Source organism: Conger conger, chromosome 14 (genome assembly GCF_963514075.1).
Source record: "Conger conger chromosome 14, fConCon1.1, whole genome shotgun sequence".
NCBI lineage: Eukaryota > Metazoa > Chordata > Actinopteri > Anguilliformes > Congridae > Conger > Conger conger.
Window position 1 is genome coordinate 38,953,460 of NC_083773.1, and position 16,808 is coordinate 38,970,267.

The 16,808-nt window shown below is 44.6% G+C and overlaps 1 protein-coding gene across 1 annotated transcript; it reads left to right on the plus strand.

Annotated features, from left to right (window-relative positions):
- Positions 1–8,414: 8,414 nt before the first annotated feature.
- Positions 8,415–15,864, plus strand: trib3 (tribbles pseudokinase 3). The gene is made up of 4 exons (XM_061220677.1): positions 8,415–9,676; positions 10,953–11,246; positions 12,183–12,475; positions 14,018–15,864. Exons 2-4 carry the CDS (start codon positions 10,953–10,955, stop codon positions 14,481–14,483), a joined length of 1,053 nt encoding a protein of 350 aa, XP_061076661.1. The 5' UTR covers positions 8,415–9,676; the 3' UTR covers positions 14,484–15,864.
- Positions 15,865–16,808: the final 944 nt, after the last annotated feature.

Genomic DNA, 16,808 nt, shown 5'->3' on the forward strand with positions numbered 1-16,808 from the left:
ACGTTGCTCTGGTTAAAATTGTCAGTCAAATAACTAATGTAATGTAATGTAATGTAAAACAGACTACTTGCCATTTGGCTGAGCTAGTTTTAATATCACCAAAAACAGAATAAGATAATAGGATAAAAATAGAAATAAGGAATAAAACAGTTTCAGAAATCACAAAGCCCCTTCGAACTGTGGAACACAGGATTAAAGCTCCCTAGAGTAGCCCTTGAGCCCTGTATTACTGCAATTGATGGGAGAAGCGTAAGCTCGGTCCAGACTGAGGTATTCAAAGCATTCTATTTGTGGAACAGCTGCAGTGAAAAATGCAAGGTTACATTTTTACAGAGCCGGAGCATTGAGTGCTGAACCCATCTATCTACATGTTACACTGCAAATTGTTTTAGAATGTGTTTTGGCCAGTAGATATGCTCAGATCAACCAAAAGCTATTATACACCGGGTGAGAAGCCGTGGGAGTCAGATCACACACATCTACGCCATTTGCTATGCAAAACAACGTATTGCACAATTCCTACCGAAGCAGAGTTCTCACAGCTAGAACTGAAGAGAGTACGAGGACACGCACAAGCTACTTCAAGACGCAAACTAATCAAAACATACGAGAACTGCACGGCCTCTCCAACCTCCACCTGCGTGAAGGCAACACAAGTGGGGTCCAGTCCGGTGGGGCTTGAAGGGAACGATGGCTTTGACCCAGCTTCAGTGCTCTAAGCTTCAGGGTGGAATGGCCTTCCTCAGCACTGACTCACAACCACCGCTGGGTGGGACGGCATTCTGTCGAGATAAACTCACCGCCAAACCAGCCCTGCTGATCCGTCTCCCTCAGCCCAAGGGAGGAAGGGCATGACAATACACACATTCTGAGACGGAAAAGACTTCATATTATTTGATGATTCAGGTATTAAAGTGCTAGCATGTACGGAACTGTGCAATAACTGCTAGTTATTGCATTTCAGTGTATTTGTAATTGATGCACATACCAGTCAAGAGTTTGGACACACCTCGCCCTTTTTCTGCCTTTTGTGATTAATGTGTTATTTACTCTGTTTGCCATCAAATAATTAACACCTGGACAAATGCAGATTCTTTTAATAAAGAGTATTTGTATACATTTCACCATGTAGTAAGCACTTTTTATACATAGACCGCCATTTCAATGCTTGAGACAAATGAACATAAGGTACATTAAAATCGTTATGTTTTGTATTTGTTTGCATATCCCTTACATGCCTGTGTCTGTCACCTAGCAACATCACCAGAGTCTAGATATCTTACTTTCAGTTTGTCCTACAAGCGATACCAAAACCTCTTTGCATTTGAATGGATCTCTTTGGGAATTTGGGTGGGGCACGTGACTCAGCGGTAAATTATGCTGAGACGGTATTAAACACATTTGTGGACTAAATGGTTCAAGTGATCAAGGGCCTGAGGTAGTCTGAACTAGTATCTAATTCAGACAACCTGAAAGTAAGATATCCATACTCTGGCGATGTTGATAGGTCACAGACATCAGGAAGTCATGGCATGCAAATATAAAATATTTTATGTTAATTTGTCTCAATCTTTTGAATATGTGTGAATTGTTTGATGTTTAATTTTCTCTGTTATTAATCAGAAAAAGCAGAAAAGGGTGTCCAAATATTAGACTGATACTGTATGTGAATCTATATTTTCACTGCATGACAGTATTACATTATGGTTTTAACAGTTTATATTCACCTGAAATATGTGGATTAGCATAGGGAGTCAATGGATGAAAGCATTAACCATATTACTCATAGCCCATTTAAACATGCTACCACAAATCCTTGGTGCCTCCAAGAACAAGAAGATGTGTGGTCACCTGAGAAATGCCATTGGGAACACCTTCCTGGGTTGTTTTGAAGCTTACGTAATTAAGACAAAAATAAAAATACACGAAAGAGGTCAAGAGCTATAGAAGCTATGTCATGTGTTTATAGTGGTTTGAGGCCTTCATGGTCTTCACAAGACTGACTGCTAAATGAATGCTCAACATAGTTAACAAAACAACAGCACAGAACCCTGGGTTTGTTGTTTTGCAGAGAATAATGCTCAGTGACATCATATTGGTTTAAGGACTTCCACACAGGTCTATGTAGCTAACAGGTTACTGACAGCACACTACAACTACAACTTGATGGAAAATGTATTCTCAAAACAAAGGCATTTTTGTATCTTTGATACAATAACAAAACGTTTTTTTTCCTACAGCAGCTCAATGACTGTCAGATGAAGCCCATTCTTAATTTTAGAAAACAATTCTAACACAAATCCCATCATTTATAAATATACTTGGTTATAATCTGCCCAAAGGAGACATTTATAAGCTTACTAACACTACAGTCCTTTTGTTCCAAGCAGTAATAGCTGGGAATGTTGAACTATTTCCATCTTAGATTAGACACCTTAGGGTATAAACATTTATGTTTTGGACATTTATGCATCTTGTTGTTTTTGAGTTTATGGCCTTGCTATTTTCTAAGAAGGAGATACTTAAGTATAGGGGCTTCCTGATGCCCGTTCCTTTGAAGAGTTCTCTAACGAGTTGTGAGAAGCTAATACGCAAAACCCAGCCTTTGTTCAGCTGCAACTCTGCAGATAGTTTCACAAACAGCTTTGCTAAGGGTGTGTTCAACACTTTGACATCAGACCCAGGCTTTCTCAAGATTAAAGCACTGTCTTTGATGAGCTGGAGTTGTGCCACTTTACAGATGGAAATTATGCGAGATGGATGGGTTTAATTATATGGGGGATGAAAGAGCAATGGCTGGAGAGCAGTGACAGGCACTGCTGACACACTGTGTATTTAAAATATGGCAGCTTACATCATGGTGATTCCATTTCAGACACAGGCATCAATTAGCACAGCAGCGTTAATTATGTCATTACGGTACTCCCACAGGTTGCAGACAGACATTTTGTTTATTCCCATTTGATGATAAGGTTCAGACTTCCTGCTGAACTTGATGAAAGTTATCAGGTTATGATAAAAGGCAACAATTAACAAAAAATATTAAAATGGTTAGCTTCCAAAAATGTAGTAAATGTAACTGATTGATTTTAAGAGAAATGCATCGGTTTACATATTTCTCTTGTTCACTTGCGTTCACCATTCCAGTGTTCAGAGTTTGACAGGGGCACAAGAGTTCAGAATGGGAATGTTTTTACAAACATCAACTCTGAATGCTGCTTTTTCGGAGACCATGCGTTACCATATAAGCCTGGGAAACAGAACAGCTCCCGGAGCACTATTAAAATGAACGCAAAGCTGTCAGTCAGGACCAGACTCAAATACCACCGCGTAACTTGTTTACGCTAAGGGACCTGAAGCAGTTTTGGAATTTCTGCTTTCACAATCGGTGCCGCTCGTTTGCTCCCGATGGTGAAGACCGCGGGACAGCCCACAGTGAGATCGAGTGAAACTTGATACACCGTGGCTCTGCCAACTCTCGGTCTCTTGATCTAACTGAAAGAAAAAAAAAGTCCCGACGATGTTTCGATTAACAAAAATATTTCTCAAAGACGGATGACGCAATCCGAAAGCGGAGCCTCTACTCCGTTGATTCACAACTACGACAGCGATGGGAAGCTGCCCAGCTGAGCTCTCTTTGTGAGCAGCTACAGGAAATGAGTCTCGGTGCGCTGCCGTCCAAAGGCCCAGCAGTTAAACTCCAGCCCTGCAGGCTTTTGCAGCGTGCTCTGGTCACATGGAACGAGCACTGTTCTTACGAAGAACAAAGGCAGACTGCATAGCAGGGCCGTCTGTTCCGGAAACCTTCCTTTCCTAGCCCATCATCTCCCAAAACATTTCTCACATCTGCAATTCTGGCATGCCAGTAGTGCAACACTGTGCAACTTTCTTCAGGAAATATTCTCATTATACGATTTAAAGGAGCTTGCAATTCCTCAGAGTGAACACTTCAAAATAATAAACTACTCTGTTACTGACATCAATTCTCCAGTGCTTAGAATAGTACAGTAAAGAAGTATTCATGCTGATATCACAAACAATTTAATGCGCATTCAGCACACACTCCGCTGTGTGTACGTGCATGTGCGTCTATATATGGATATAAGGATTGTTTACCTGGGTCTTATGAAGCAACAGACATATTTGCTGAAATGAGAACCCAGAAGTTGAAACATGAGTTGTGCTGCCTGCCACCCATTGAACACACAGGCAAGCTTTGTGGAGTCAGACAGAGCAGCACTGCTAATGCCATTAGTGTCAGACACCTAAGCCAGACCCTCTTTGTAAAGCAGGCTAATTGGGGCATTTCCTCACGTGTGACCTCTCGCCTTTCGGATCTAAAACGTGGAGCAGAGAGCATGCTGCATTCAGCCGGTCCCAAAAGGAGACGTTTGAGGAAATAACGCTTGGGGGTTGGGGGTGGGTGGTGGGAGGTGGGTTTCACTTTCCCCCGTGGGCAGGTCACCGCAGATCTCTGTGTATCCGTTTCCACGGCGCCCAAAAGGCAGGCTCCCATCAAGCGCTGTGCGTCTGTCAGCATAACCTTTGTTCCCATGGTGATATTTCCCAACCTCCGGATGTGTGCTGTTTACAGCTGGGATAAAACCTGACCTTAATGTAGCTTCTTTATAGGGGCCATATTAGTTTCCAAACTAATGGCGGATAATTTGTCACTTATAAGTTAATGGAGGGGGAACATTATGACAGCTTGCAATAGCTCAGCAGAGTGAGAGATAATGACTCATCATTTCCTATATCTACGTGTGATTCCAAATCATCCACTGCAGTGAAGAAACAGCACAACAAATCAACATAGGAAACAGGAAACTGTATGTACTGAGGTGTCACTTATACACATTTGGTACAGCGGTGCATGGCAGCAGCAGCTGAAGAGACGCTGAATTGAAAGGGAATCGTGCAGGGCCCACAACGCGCCGCACAGTAAACCTTTCCTTTCCTGAGGCTTCGGCCTACAGCACGGGCACAACTGAGCACACTCTTTAAGGAGAAGCCTCCCACACAGGAGCTGGCGATGAGTCATCTCAGGAAGCTCCCTCGCCCACACAAACAGCCGCTGACACATTTCGGGACCACGACAAGACAGGAGCGGCATAGGTGCACAGACGAGCCTTCCCTTTGAAGTGCACACTACCACCCGTCCCAGCGCGGCCACGAGCAGGTAGCGCCTCTGAGCGTTTCCGGCCGAGCTAATTCGCCGGCTTCCTCCCGTGTGATAGCGAAGCCAGACGTTTGCTAGGTCACCGCCAACGCCCCAGAGCCGCGTGCCTCTGCTGCCCGTGTTCAGCTGTTTACAGTTTGAGCCGAAGCCCCGAAAGTTGTTCAACTTACCCTGTAGAATCAAGCAGGGCAGGGTGTAGCTTAGCGCGATGAGTTCAGTACTAAGGAGTTTAACAATGATGTGTCAATCTGCCGCTGTAATTTCACTTCACAGCAACTGAGCGATGGCCCAGTGCTCGCCCTTCGGTCAGCTCACATACCGCACCACCATGGAATGACTGCGATGAGTTCATTCAGGTTGCCAAAATGCAACCACAACCTCAACCTCAACCTCGATGAGACCATCTCTCATTATTGGCATTTTGGCAGACGCTCTCATCCAGAGCGACGTGCCAGTCATTTACCTTAACCATACAGGCCGCCCCATATGCATATCACATCTCCTAAACCTAACCGTATTTGGCCAGGAATTGTCTGCTATCTCTGGATCATGGTGTGGGCCAACTTACTTCACAGTAGAAACAGCCCCTGGAATCACACGTCACTGCAGAGCACTTCTTTAAACGTACTTGTGAGTAATTGGACATCCAGTCAGAGGAAGTCTTGCCAGCTTGATTAAACCTTTCTGAAATAGAAAAGAGGATATGGGGGAGGGGAGGAGGGAGGATCACAGTATCTGCCCCTTGGATGTGTTAATTTTAACACTCGGCCCGGGACGTTACGAAATGGGCTTTGCGAAACACGTTGCCTGCAAACATAATGTACAAAAATAGAAAAGTATTAATTTGGATAAACATTGCCCAATATAAGAAGCTGCAAAAAGAAATCAACCTACTTAGTGAAGTGCAAGATATTGTGGAACACTAAGAGACATGTTCTCTGCATCACTTTACATAACATTCACTTAGCGGATGCTCTTATCCAAAGCACCGCACGATGCAATCGAACATATGCACGTCATGCATCTCAGTTCTATGAGCAAGTGGCAATCGACATGGCTAACACTACCAGACCAGTGTAAAGTTGCAATTGCGTAAGCACAAATGGAGGTGACCGCGACAACCTAGATACAAACATCATGACACAATTGTAAAACAAAATGTCAGCATAGATAGATGCCACCAATACCAAAATAAAAATCAAAGAAGTAAAGAACAAGTTAAGCGGGGTGAGCAGAGGAAGGGAGGCAACATGCAGTCCTAAGAAGCTGGTCTTATTACAGTGTGTGCTTATTCTGGGGACAACAAGAAGGATAGTTCCTGCTTTATCTCTGACCTCTTGACTTTGTATATCCTATCTGTGGTATGCTACAGCAAAATCTGTCCCAGCGCGGTTCCCATTGCTTCACTTGCACTCTGTAGTGAAGGAGCAGATTGACCCACAATGGCTGTATGTGGAGCAGGTATGAATCTCACAGGTATGAAGGATCCCTGGTAAAAAATGTCAACTACAGAAAAGAATGTTCACTACAGTGCCTTTGTAGACATGCAAAGGAACCGGGTTTCATTACCCAGTCTGGCCTATATTTACCTGCTGTGCTCTCACTGCCAGTGAGGCCCGATCTGAGAACTTTCCGGATGCTGGCGACAGCTGCAGCATCCGCTGGTCTCAGAGTCTGCATCAAAAACAAAACATCACCTGCAAAGGGAGGGCGGTGGAAGCAGGCCGAATGGTAGTCCAGGCTAATCTGCGACATGTAAGCACTCTGCCTTTCTTTTTTACAGCTGTAATTTAAACAGCACTGCTCACACATTACATGCTCAGAAAGTGTATTTTTTTCCCCAAACGCAAGGCGGATTTCAAACATTAAAATAACATTCTTTCCATCCGCCGCACAATTCAAACAGCTATTGCAACGACAAGGCTCAGCTTCTAAGAGCTTAGTAAGTGTAACTTCTATGATCTGAAACCCACTTTAGGATCACAATATCATTAAGTTGAAATGGAGCGGATGAAATCACGGCGTTTCTAGGCTAAACCATCTCCTGAAACGGATGACCCATCATACAAAAGAGAATGGCCACTGAATTCTCTACAGCAGGCAATGTTATTTGCGATACAAACCAGATGTAAGGTTAGCTGAACAATCAAAATACTTACAAAATACAGTTGACAGCACAACCTGAATACTGCAAATGGCTGGCATGTAAGCCAACATGCCTTTAGGGGTCATTCTGTACACTAACAGACAATAAAGGCACAGTTGCATAATGTGCAAAAATAGACGTTTTACAACCATTATTTAATGATACCGGCACAGTTTAATGCCAATGATGTTCTCGGTTCTCTTTTACTGTTTTAGAGTTCACATGCCTACCAATTTTATGCACCATTATTTTTCAAGATAACTATCATCCATTAAATAGGCCAGAGGCCAACAAAGGGACAAAGCACAGACACATTTTAAAGACAGTGGGTTCTAAGCTATAAGACATGGAAGCCCTTGAATCAAGGCAATTTATGTTGATAACCTCATTCTACCATCTCTAAAACCTGAGTCCAATTACGACCGTGTTTCAGCGTGTTTGCTTATTTAGGAGATACTGAACTATCTCTACACTGGATTATTAATTATACATGACTGTTTACATATTTTTGGTTTATAACAACCAAAAGTCCTCAGATCTTAAATTGAGTCCCCACCTGTGGTCTATGTATTCTTAGAACATACAATTACGATGTGGAAAGATACAGGATGTAATTTCTTTAACACAATTAAATCTATTGGAGGTGAGCTCTCCATGGCAACCATACTGTTTTCTTTGAATAAACTAAAACCCCACTCCCTTTCGCTCCCGTCAGCCTTACACGCAGTCTCCCTTTTCCGATTTCTGCATGCCTTTCTAGTAAGCGTTCTAATTACCAGTGGTGCAATACGACCATTGCGATTGAGTCATACAAGGGGTGGGGCGAATCGCTCTCATGTAAACTGATGGCTTGCTGAAAGATAGTTTTCTACACACGCTTATCTTAATAACTTTGGCGTGATAAGTACATTGCCAACGAAACTACCAATGCAGGCCTGTATGTCTGTTTTTATATCAGTTTTAGCTACTTCGTAAGCATTAGTAGCCTACCCTATTCGTATATTTCACCACTTAGAACGTGCAAAAATCATTTTCCGTTTCGACGTCCTTGTTCTACAAATAAAACGGATGCTGCAACGGCTTTACTTGGACGTGTAACTCCCTCGAGTATCGCGTAGTTAGGTGACTATAATATAAAACACGTCAGTTATTGCTACGCCCTTTGCAACATATGTTTTCATCACACAACCATTGTTTGAGTAGTCAGCGCTGCCTGTCTTTGTGACTAGTATTGCGGGGTTAACCTACCGGTGTCGTCAGACAAGAGGGGAGGGACTATGGTGTTGCAATCATGGCCAGTTCAACATCATCAACTTGAAACTACTGTAACAGAGGGGGTGTTGGGTATTTGAAGCCTCTACTTTACATCAGACTCGGTGCAGTTAGACGGGCAGGTGAAGGGAGCACGTCTGATCTGATATCCTCGTCGAATTGCTCCTCGTTTAATGCCTGTTTAGCTAGCTATTTTAGATCAGAGTGGTGTAAATATCTTAGACCATCTTTACAGTAGCTATTTGGAGCTCTGCTACAGCTACTACGGACAAAGCTGACTTCACGGTTGCCAGTTAGCTTCCAATGTGCAACTATATCTGTTAACTAGGTAGGCTGGTAAAGCTAGCTAGGTAGCTAACGTTTTTTCTAACGTTAGCTGTTTGAACCAAAGTTTTTATTTCAAACTTGGCAACAAAACAGAAGTGGAATACCACACTTTCTTCTTGAAGCGAAATACACAAAACAAGAAGCTAAAGTCAAGGAATACCGAAAAGTGAGCTATTTGCCAATTCAGCGGGAATACCGAACAAAGACGTCCCACGGAACAAAAACGAGAATACCGGTGGCTAGCTAACTGACTGAAGCTAACTGTCTGCTGCCTGGGTGCATGTCAAAGTGGACTGGTCAGCTGCTTCTTGCATTTGACAAGAGAACTAACATTGTCAAAGAAATCATTGAATGAGCTCGATTTTTGAATTATGGATCAATGAGTGATACGTTACATGCTTGCTGTCGCGGAGCGCTCGGTGACCATTTAACCCGTTAGCGAACGGACCGTATTTTTGTTCTCGTTGAGGCGAAAAGGAATCCTAGCAAATTGTGGTCGGATCTATCGTTAGCGTGCGAGTTATCCTACTTAACGTTAGTGTTGCAGTCGTTATTTTCCCACATTATTTATCACCATTACTCCCGAGTCCTCTCTTTTGATTAACGTCTATTTTTACAACGGAGAAGGATGTGTTTCTACAACTGATCGTTTTGGTTGAGACTGGAATTGCCCCTGTTAGCCAGCAAGCTAACATTAGCAACCATTGTTCTGCTTTGCTGAAGAGTGGGTCCCTTTGTCTTCCACAAACGAGGTAAGGCAGCACAACGCATGGCACTTATTTAAAATACTTTTTAGGGTATATATTGTTATTTGAGCGAATTCTGTAGTGTGAAATGATTATCGCATCGGGTCATTGTCTGAGTAGTGATGGTTAACTATGATAGCTAGCTGCAATGTTGTGAAATAGCACGGTTAAACTTTAAGGAAAGGTGATGGTGCAACTCTACGCTGCGCTCCTAATACCGGTGAATTTCCCATTCATAGCTGCTTTGACTAGCTTGTTATTCATTTCTTCACGTTTAGTCGTGTTATCACTCAGCTTGTTTCACAGGCCAGATGTAAATTGCAGTTTTATGTCTTCGTTAATTAAAACAGGGTTTGGGTCACACTGGTGCCTAACTACGTAGAATTATTATAATTTGTTTTATTTTTACTGATTGTATGGAGAGTATTGTCATAAAACGCAAAGATTCGTTGAACTTAAACTTGCTAATATGCGCAGCCGAATTGCCATTTTAAGTATGACACACTTTAACCGATTAACATTGCGAAACGGATGGACAGTCATTATGAGTAAGTTCACGTCAGTTCTAGATTTAGCAAGCGAGTTACAAACTGTGTGATGCATGATTCTTGCATTGTCTTACTCAATATGATATGCATAATGATGTACTGTTGCGCTCTCTTGGTGAGTCTTTGTTACACATTTTCCGTATGCGATGGGGTGATAGTTTACTGAACTATTAACTCACACGCCGTACGGACATTTTTAGTTAAGTTTATATTAGAGTGATAAGATACTTGCTTGAACATTTTACCGTTCAAATTATTTTATTGATTGGCTGGAATATATTCTCACATTCCAGATTTCAAGTTTCAGAATGTTTGTGTAACTACGTCGGATAGAACAGCAATTAAAGTAAATTCTTTACGCATAACCTTTGTTAATACACGCAATTTGCTGAGTAAATACATTTGATATATACTTGTAGTTACTGATCTATATGAGAGCCATTGTTTTCAGAAGTATTCAGAATCTTGCTAACGGGCCTCAACGTCCGGGGCATTGACGTCACCTCTTGCAGTCTGTTGTTTGTGCTCCATGCAAAGTACCCGGTTTTATTCGTAGCGTGATTCCTGTAGATGATATGTATTATCCTTACTTTAAGTTTTGCAGCATGTCTTTTGGTCGTCCCAACCATGCACATCTGTCAGCGTTTCTTTGTGTCGTTAGGACCTTTGCAGTGGATGCATGCATCACAATTATGTTTCATGTTCCGTGAATAACAATATCACTTGTTTCGCAGATGAGCGTGAACCTGCAAACTGCCCCTCGCACGCTGCCCCTGCGACTGAAGCGCCTGGAATTCGAGGACCCGCTCGATACGGACACGCTGAAATGCAAGCGACCGCGGCTCAGTCTGCCCCCCTCCCCGGGCCTGGCGCCATGTCTCCGCCCACTGACCCAGAGCCCGAGCCCCGGAAGCGCGGAGCAGCACTGCGTATCCCGCATTGGACCGTACATCCTCCTGGAGGCCACTGAGGGAACCCAGACGTACAGGGCTGTCCACAGCGTCACAGAGGCGGAGTTCTCCTGCAAGGTGAGCGCAGTCGGCATTCCATATGCATTTTTTAAATTTTATTTAAATTTTATTTTTTGGTGCTATTGTTGGTTGTTTGCCTTTGTTATGGCCACACATCTAGATGAACCATTGTAAATTATGTACTTCCTTTTGCTAACTGCATTAATTAAATTCTTTGTTGTGTACAAAAGACATAAGGGGTTTAAACAAACCAAAAACTTCTACTGCTACCTGAACGTTCTGCACAAACTGCAGTAGGGTACATATGACAGGGGTAGCTAAGCTAGCCGGAAGCTTCACCAGTGGTGGTTGGTTTCTGAACAAGCAGCAAACGCTGTATCTTTGTCTGTGAGGGTAGGACTAAAGTGGAGCATTACTTAAGGCTTTTGGCATTCAGCATGTCCTGCTTACTTTGAAGATCGTCTGTTCTCAGTCCGTGTAGAAGCAGCAGCTGCTAGTGCCGTCAGCCTTTGGTCTTTCCCTGCAGATGTAATTGTGCACCGTACGTGTTCACGAACCACGGTCCTTAAATTCATTGCCATGACAACAGAAGAGCATAGAGAGTTGGCATATCCTGCAAATCCTGTTTCTCCTTTTGAAACGGCACCTGAATATTGCCCATCAATGATACCCTCATTTCCATTGTGTTCCATTGTAACTTAATATTGCAAACTGCAAACTTGCAACTAAGTATTAATATTTCCTGCATGGACCTGGTTATATCTGGAAGTGTGCCGTATTCATGCAGCGTGCTGCACACGCGCCGTGAAGTGTGTCTCACGTACCTGCATGCTTATTAATGCGTGCGCAGCGTGTGATCGTACCTGTGTGCGCAGCGTGTGATCGTACCTGTGTGGGCTGTGTGGCTCGAGGCTTTCTCCCGCGCGCGTGCGTGGAAGTGCTTCGGATCTCCGTGGCGCGCTTTTTCCTGACTGGCGCGTTTTGCCTCTTCAGGTGTTTTCGGCGAAGAGGTACCAGGAGCTGATGGGCCCTTACGCCCGCCTGCCGCCGCACGAGAACATCAGCCGCGTGGCGGAGGTGGTGACGGGCGAGCGCAGCGTGTACGCCTTCTTCCCGCGCAGCCACGGCGACATGCACTCGTACGTGCGCGGCTGCAAGCGGCTGCAGGAGGAGGAGGCCGCGCGGCTCTTCGGCCAGATGGCGTCCGCCGTGGCGCACTGCCACGAGCACGGCGTCGTCCTGCGCGACCTCAAGCTGCGCAAGTTCGTCTTCACCGACCGCCAGAGGTCAGTATTACACTGCTATACATTACACTACATTACACTATACTACACTACAGTACATTACGCTACACTACATTACACTATGCTACACTACATTACACTATACTACACTACAGTACATTACGCTACACTACATTACACTACATTACACTATGCTACATTACATTACACTACACGACATTACACTATGCTACACTACATTACACTACATTACACTACGCTACATTACATTACACTATGCTACACTACATTACACTACATTACACTATGCTACATTACATTACACTATGCTACACTACAGTACATTACGCTACACTACAGTACATTACGCTACATTACACTACATTACACTACACTACATTACACTATGCTACACTACATTACACTACATTACACTACATTACACTACACTACAGTACATTACGCTACATTACGGTACACTACACTACACTACATTACACTATGCTACACTACACTACATTACACTACACTACAGTACATTACGCTACATTACATTACACTACACTAATGGTATTATGTTAATGGCTCTTATCCAGAGCGACGTACAGTTGATTAGAGCAGGAGACAGTCCTCCCCTGGAGCAATGCAGGGTTATAGGCCTTGCTCAAGGGCCCAACGGCTATGCGCATCTTATTGTGGCTACACCGGGGATCAAACCACCGACCTTGCGGGTCCCAGTGATGTACCTTAACCACTACGCTACTACTGGTGTATTTTAATATTTGTCGACTTTTCGTTAAAATTAGACATTTGGAGGTAGTTTGGGGGAATTTCAGTTGGCGGGGGTTTGGCAACACTGGTCCAGTAGTGCCTCCTGTGTGATTTCAGACTGGTGAATGGAACTCCGTAAAGCATCTTTGTGACAGTCTTCTGCGAAAAGCGCTATACAAATCAGATTGAATTGAATTTCAGTTTAAATTGATTGCAGAAACTTGTTCCAAAAATAGAGCCCGTTTACTTGGTGTTCTTCGGTGCAGAAGACATGGACACATCGACATCGTGCTCCTTGTTGAGGAGGTGGTAGCTGCATATTTTGAGTCTAACTCGACCCAAATGTCAAACCACACTCCAGGAGAAAAATAACTCCTCAGACAGCCGTGTGTGGGCGATGTTGTGTTTCCAGTCACCAAATCACCAGCAACGAGCATCCTGCCGTCGTTATGCTTCTGCGCCTTCATGGCGAAGATGCAACTAATTCACCAAATGACCAATTTGGTCTCCAATAGCTTATTGGGCTTTGTGGAACTCAAGTCTTGGTTGCTTTCGTGTGAGTGGGGGTAATGAGTCAGAATTGTGAAACATTTATCAGTACATATTAGTTTAAGCAAATGGTGGGTGAGTTTGATAACCTTGGCAAAGTTTGTCAATGTCAGAATGTTTTAAATGATATCCACAAAAATTTCTGATGTTCCAGATATTTGGTAACACGCATGGAATTAGTTGTAAGAACATGAAAATGTTTGTTCAGTTGAGTGTTTTGAAACAGCCCTTGAGACCATAGTATTCATTTTCCTCCCCCTACAGGACGAAGCTGGTACTGCAGAACCTTGAGGACTCCTGCCTCCTGAAGGGGGAAGACGACTCCCTGTCTGACAAACATGGATGCCCGGCCTACGTGGGCCCAGAGATCCTCAACTCCCGGCACTCGTACTCAGGGAAGGCGGCGGACGTGTGGAGCCTGGGCGTGGTCCTGTACACCATGCTGGTGGGCCGGTACCCCTTCCAGGACGTCGAACCCGCCGCCCTCTTCAGCAAGATCCGCCGGGGGGTGTTCACCGTCCCAGAATCCCTTTCGCCGCGGGCCAAGTGCCTGGTGCGCTGCCTTCTGCGGAAGGCCCCCGCGGAAAGACTGGAGGCCGGGGAGGTCCTGCTGCACCCCTGGTTCGCCTGCCCCGTCCCCCCTTCCCCCGGCAACCACTTCAGCCCCAGGAACCACTCCGACCAGGTGGTGCCGGACTTCGGGAAGGGCGAAGAGGGGGAATATTTATAGGCGGGGAGGAAAAGAGAACCCTCAGGACTTTGCTCCCATCTCCCCTTGCGCATCTCCCGTGTGTGGTGGGGCGTTTGAGGCGGTGTGCTTCATGACACTGAATCTTCAGGGACGGAGAGAGGAGAAAATGAAAGGCGTCTGGACTGGAGTCGGTCTTGAGCGGTTCTTCTGCGAGATGGAGTCGCGGGAGCGCAGGTGAATGGCAAAACTTCACGAGCGCGTAGCTGGCCGCCGTTGAGCCGCGCCCGTTTCGCCCCGACCGCAGCCAGATATGACCGTTATTTTCACCGCTTTTCCAATGAAAAGGATCTTAAGGAAGACGCGGACGACCGATTGGCGACGAGGTCCAGATGAAAGGAGACGGCGGGAAACGAAAAACGACCTTCGCGCCAAACGATGGGCCCTCACGCCATCTTCGTCCTGTGCCCTTTCTGTCGAGCAGTATTCTCCCTTTGCAAAAAATAACATTAATAAAAAGCTACAAAGAGACCAGTGTACATGAGGGGAGGGTGAAGTGTGATTGGGAAGAGGTTTAAAAACAGGCGTCAGGATACCTCTTGACTTGATTTAATCCTGGAATACTTGATGCACAACAGTTTGTGCCTTTCTTTTGTACTGTCGTTTACATCGTTTGCTGTGTAAACCTGGATCCTGCCATTCAAAGTGCCTTTACCCCCCCACCCCACTGGGAAAATTTCTCAGTGATCGTTCACTTCTCCTCAAGGAAATTGGAACCAAATAAAACGAGTGCTTTACCAAAGAGAGTGTGTAGCTTCCCTCAGTCTTCACTCTGTGTATGGATCCAGGTTAACCTAACTGAATTTTCTGTTTGTCATAAAAGTTAAAAAGGAGAGGCTTTTTTCTTTTTTTTTTCTTAACATTGAAAGGAACTATAAATCTCAGACACAGGGCCTAGCTCTGGGTTTTTATGAAGAACTTGTGATGTGTCATTGTACGCATGTTGTCATAGGTCCTAAAAAAGTTGCGCAATGACGACAGACAACTTCTGCTTGACTTGCTTTCTGTCTGTATGTATGATTATGTACAGTGGGGGCAGGTTTGAACCAGAAGGAGACTAGAGATTTACCGGCTCCCCCTGTCCTGTCTACAGGCAAAGAGGTATTACGGTCTTGGACCTGAAGAAGCAGAACGAGGCATTAAAAGTCAGGAGTGCAACCTGAGCACTTAGGATGGCCCTAAGTCTAGGTTCTTTCTCTGAAAAAAAAAAAAAAAAAAAACTTTTGTGAATTTTGTAAATAGGTTTTTTAGACAGAGAAAAATGCACACTACAGTTTCTTTGTTTGAGGGAGGGCGGGTGTTCTTTGTTTTGAAATAAATGTATTTTTGTTGTTGTTGCCAATAATAAAAGCTGAAAAACAAATTGAAGTCGTTCTCGTCGTGCGTGCCAGCTCCTCACCGCGGTAAGAGGGGACTTGTTGAACGTGCGATCGCCCGAATCCCGCAGGGTTTCGCCCGTTACGAAACGGGCTTCTGTGCCACCGGTGCCTTCACCGTTTAATCTGGAAATCCGCCCGCTTTCATCAGTCCGCATTCCTTTCACTGGAGCTTTTTTCCAAAGGGGAAAATATAACCCCTCTAATTCTCTTTTGCATCTCACAACCCAGAATGCACTCATTTCAGCACATTAGTCTGGTTGTTTTTCTCTCCGGTTGACCCTGGGCTACATTTACCGCAACATCCATTTTCCTTTAATAGGGAATGTGCGGTCATTTATTCCTGGCCATGAGAAAAGGCCATGATTTCTCAACACGCAGGCCTGATGCACTGTAGGAGCGTGACTGTGAAAAGCATTCATCGGGAACATTGAGCAGACTGCCAATCCCATGCCTGGGGCCTGATTTCAGGAGACCTTTAGCATGTGCAACACAAATAACACGACCAATGATTGGCGCAAAACCACCGCCATGGCCGATTGGTCGTCTTACTGGTTTTGCATGGGCTAAAAGGTATTAGTAGATCAGACACATAGTCACATGTAATCATGTAGGGCGGCCTGTAGCATAGTGGTTAAGGTACATGACTGGGTCCCGCAAGGTCGATGGTTCGATCCCTGGTGTAGCAACAATAAGATCCGCACAGCCGTTGGGCCCTTGAGCAAGGCCCTTAACCCTGCATTGCTCCAGGATGGTCTCCTGCTCAGAACTGTACGTCGCTCTGGATAAGAGTCTCTGCCAAATGCCATTAATGTGATGTAAGCACACCATCCATCTATCCATCCATTATCCTAACCCGCTTATCCTGAACAAGGTCGCAGGGGGGCTGGAGCCTATCCCAGCATACATTGGGCGAAAGGCAGGAATACAC

Bases quoted from the DNA above. Each gene is read 5' to 3' on its own strand.
- trib3 (XM_061220677.1), top strand. From the start codon at position 10,953: ATGAGCGTGAACCTGCAAACTGCCCCTCGCACGCTGCCCCTGCGACTG. The intron at 11,247-12,182 runs GTGAGCGCAGTC...TTGCCTCTTCAG, and splicing joins AGGCGGAGTTCTCCTGCAAG to GTGTTTTCGGCGAAGAGGTA. The intron at 12,476-14,017 runs GTCAGTATTACA...CTCCCCCTACAG, and splicing joins GTCTTCACCGACCGCCAGAG to GACGAAGCTGGTACTGCAGA.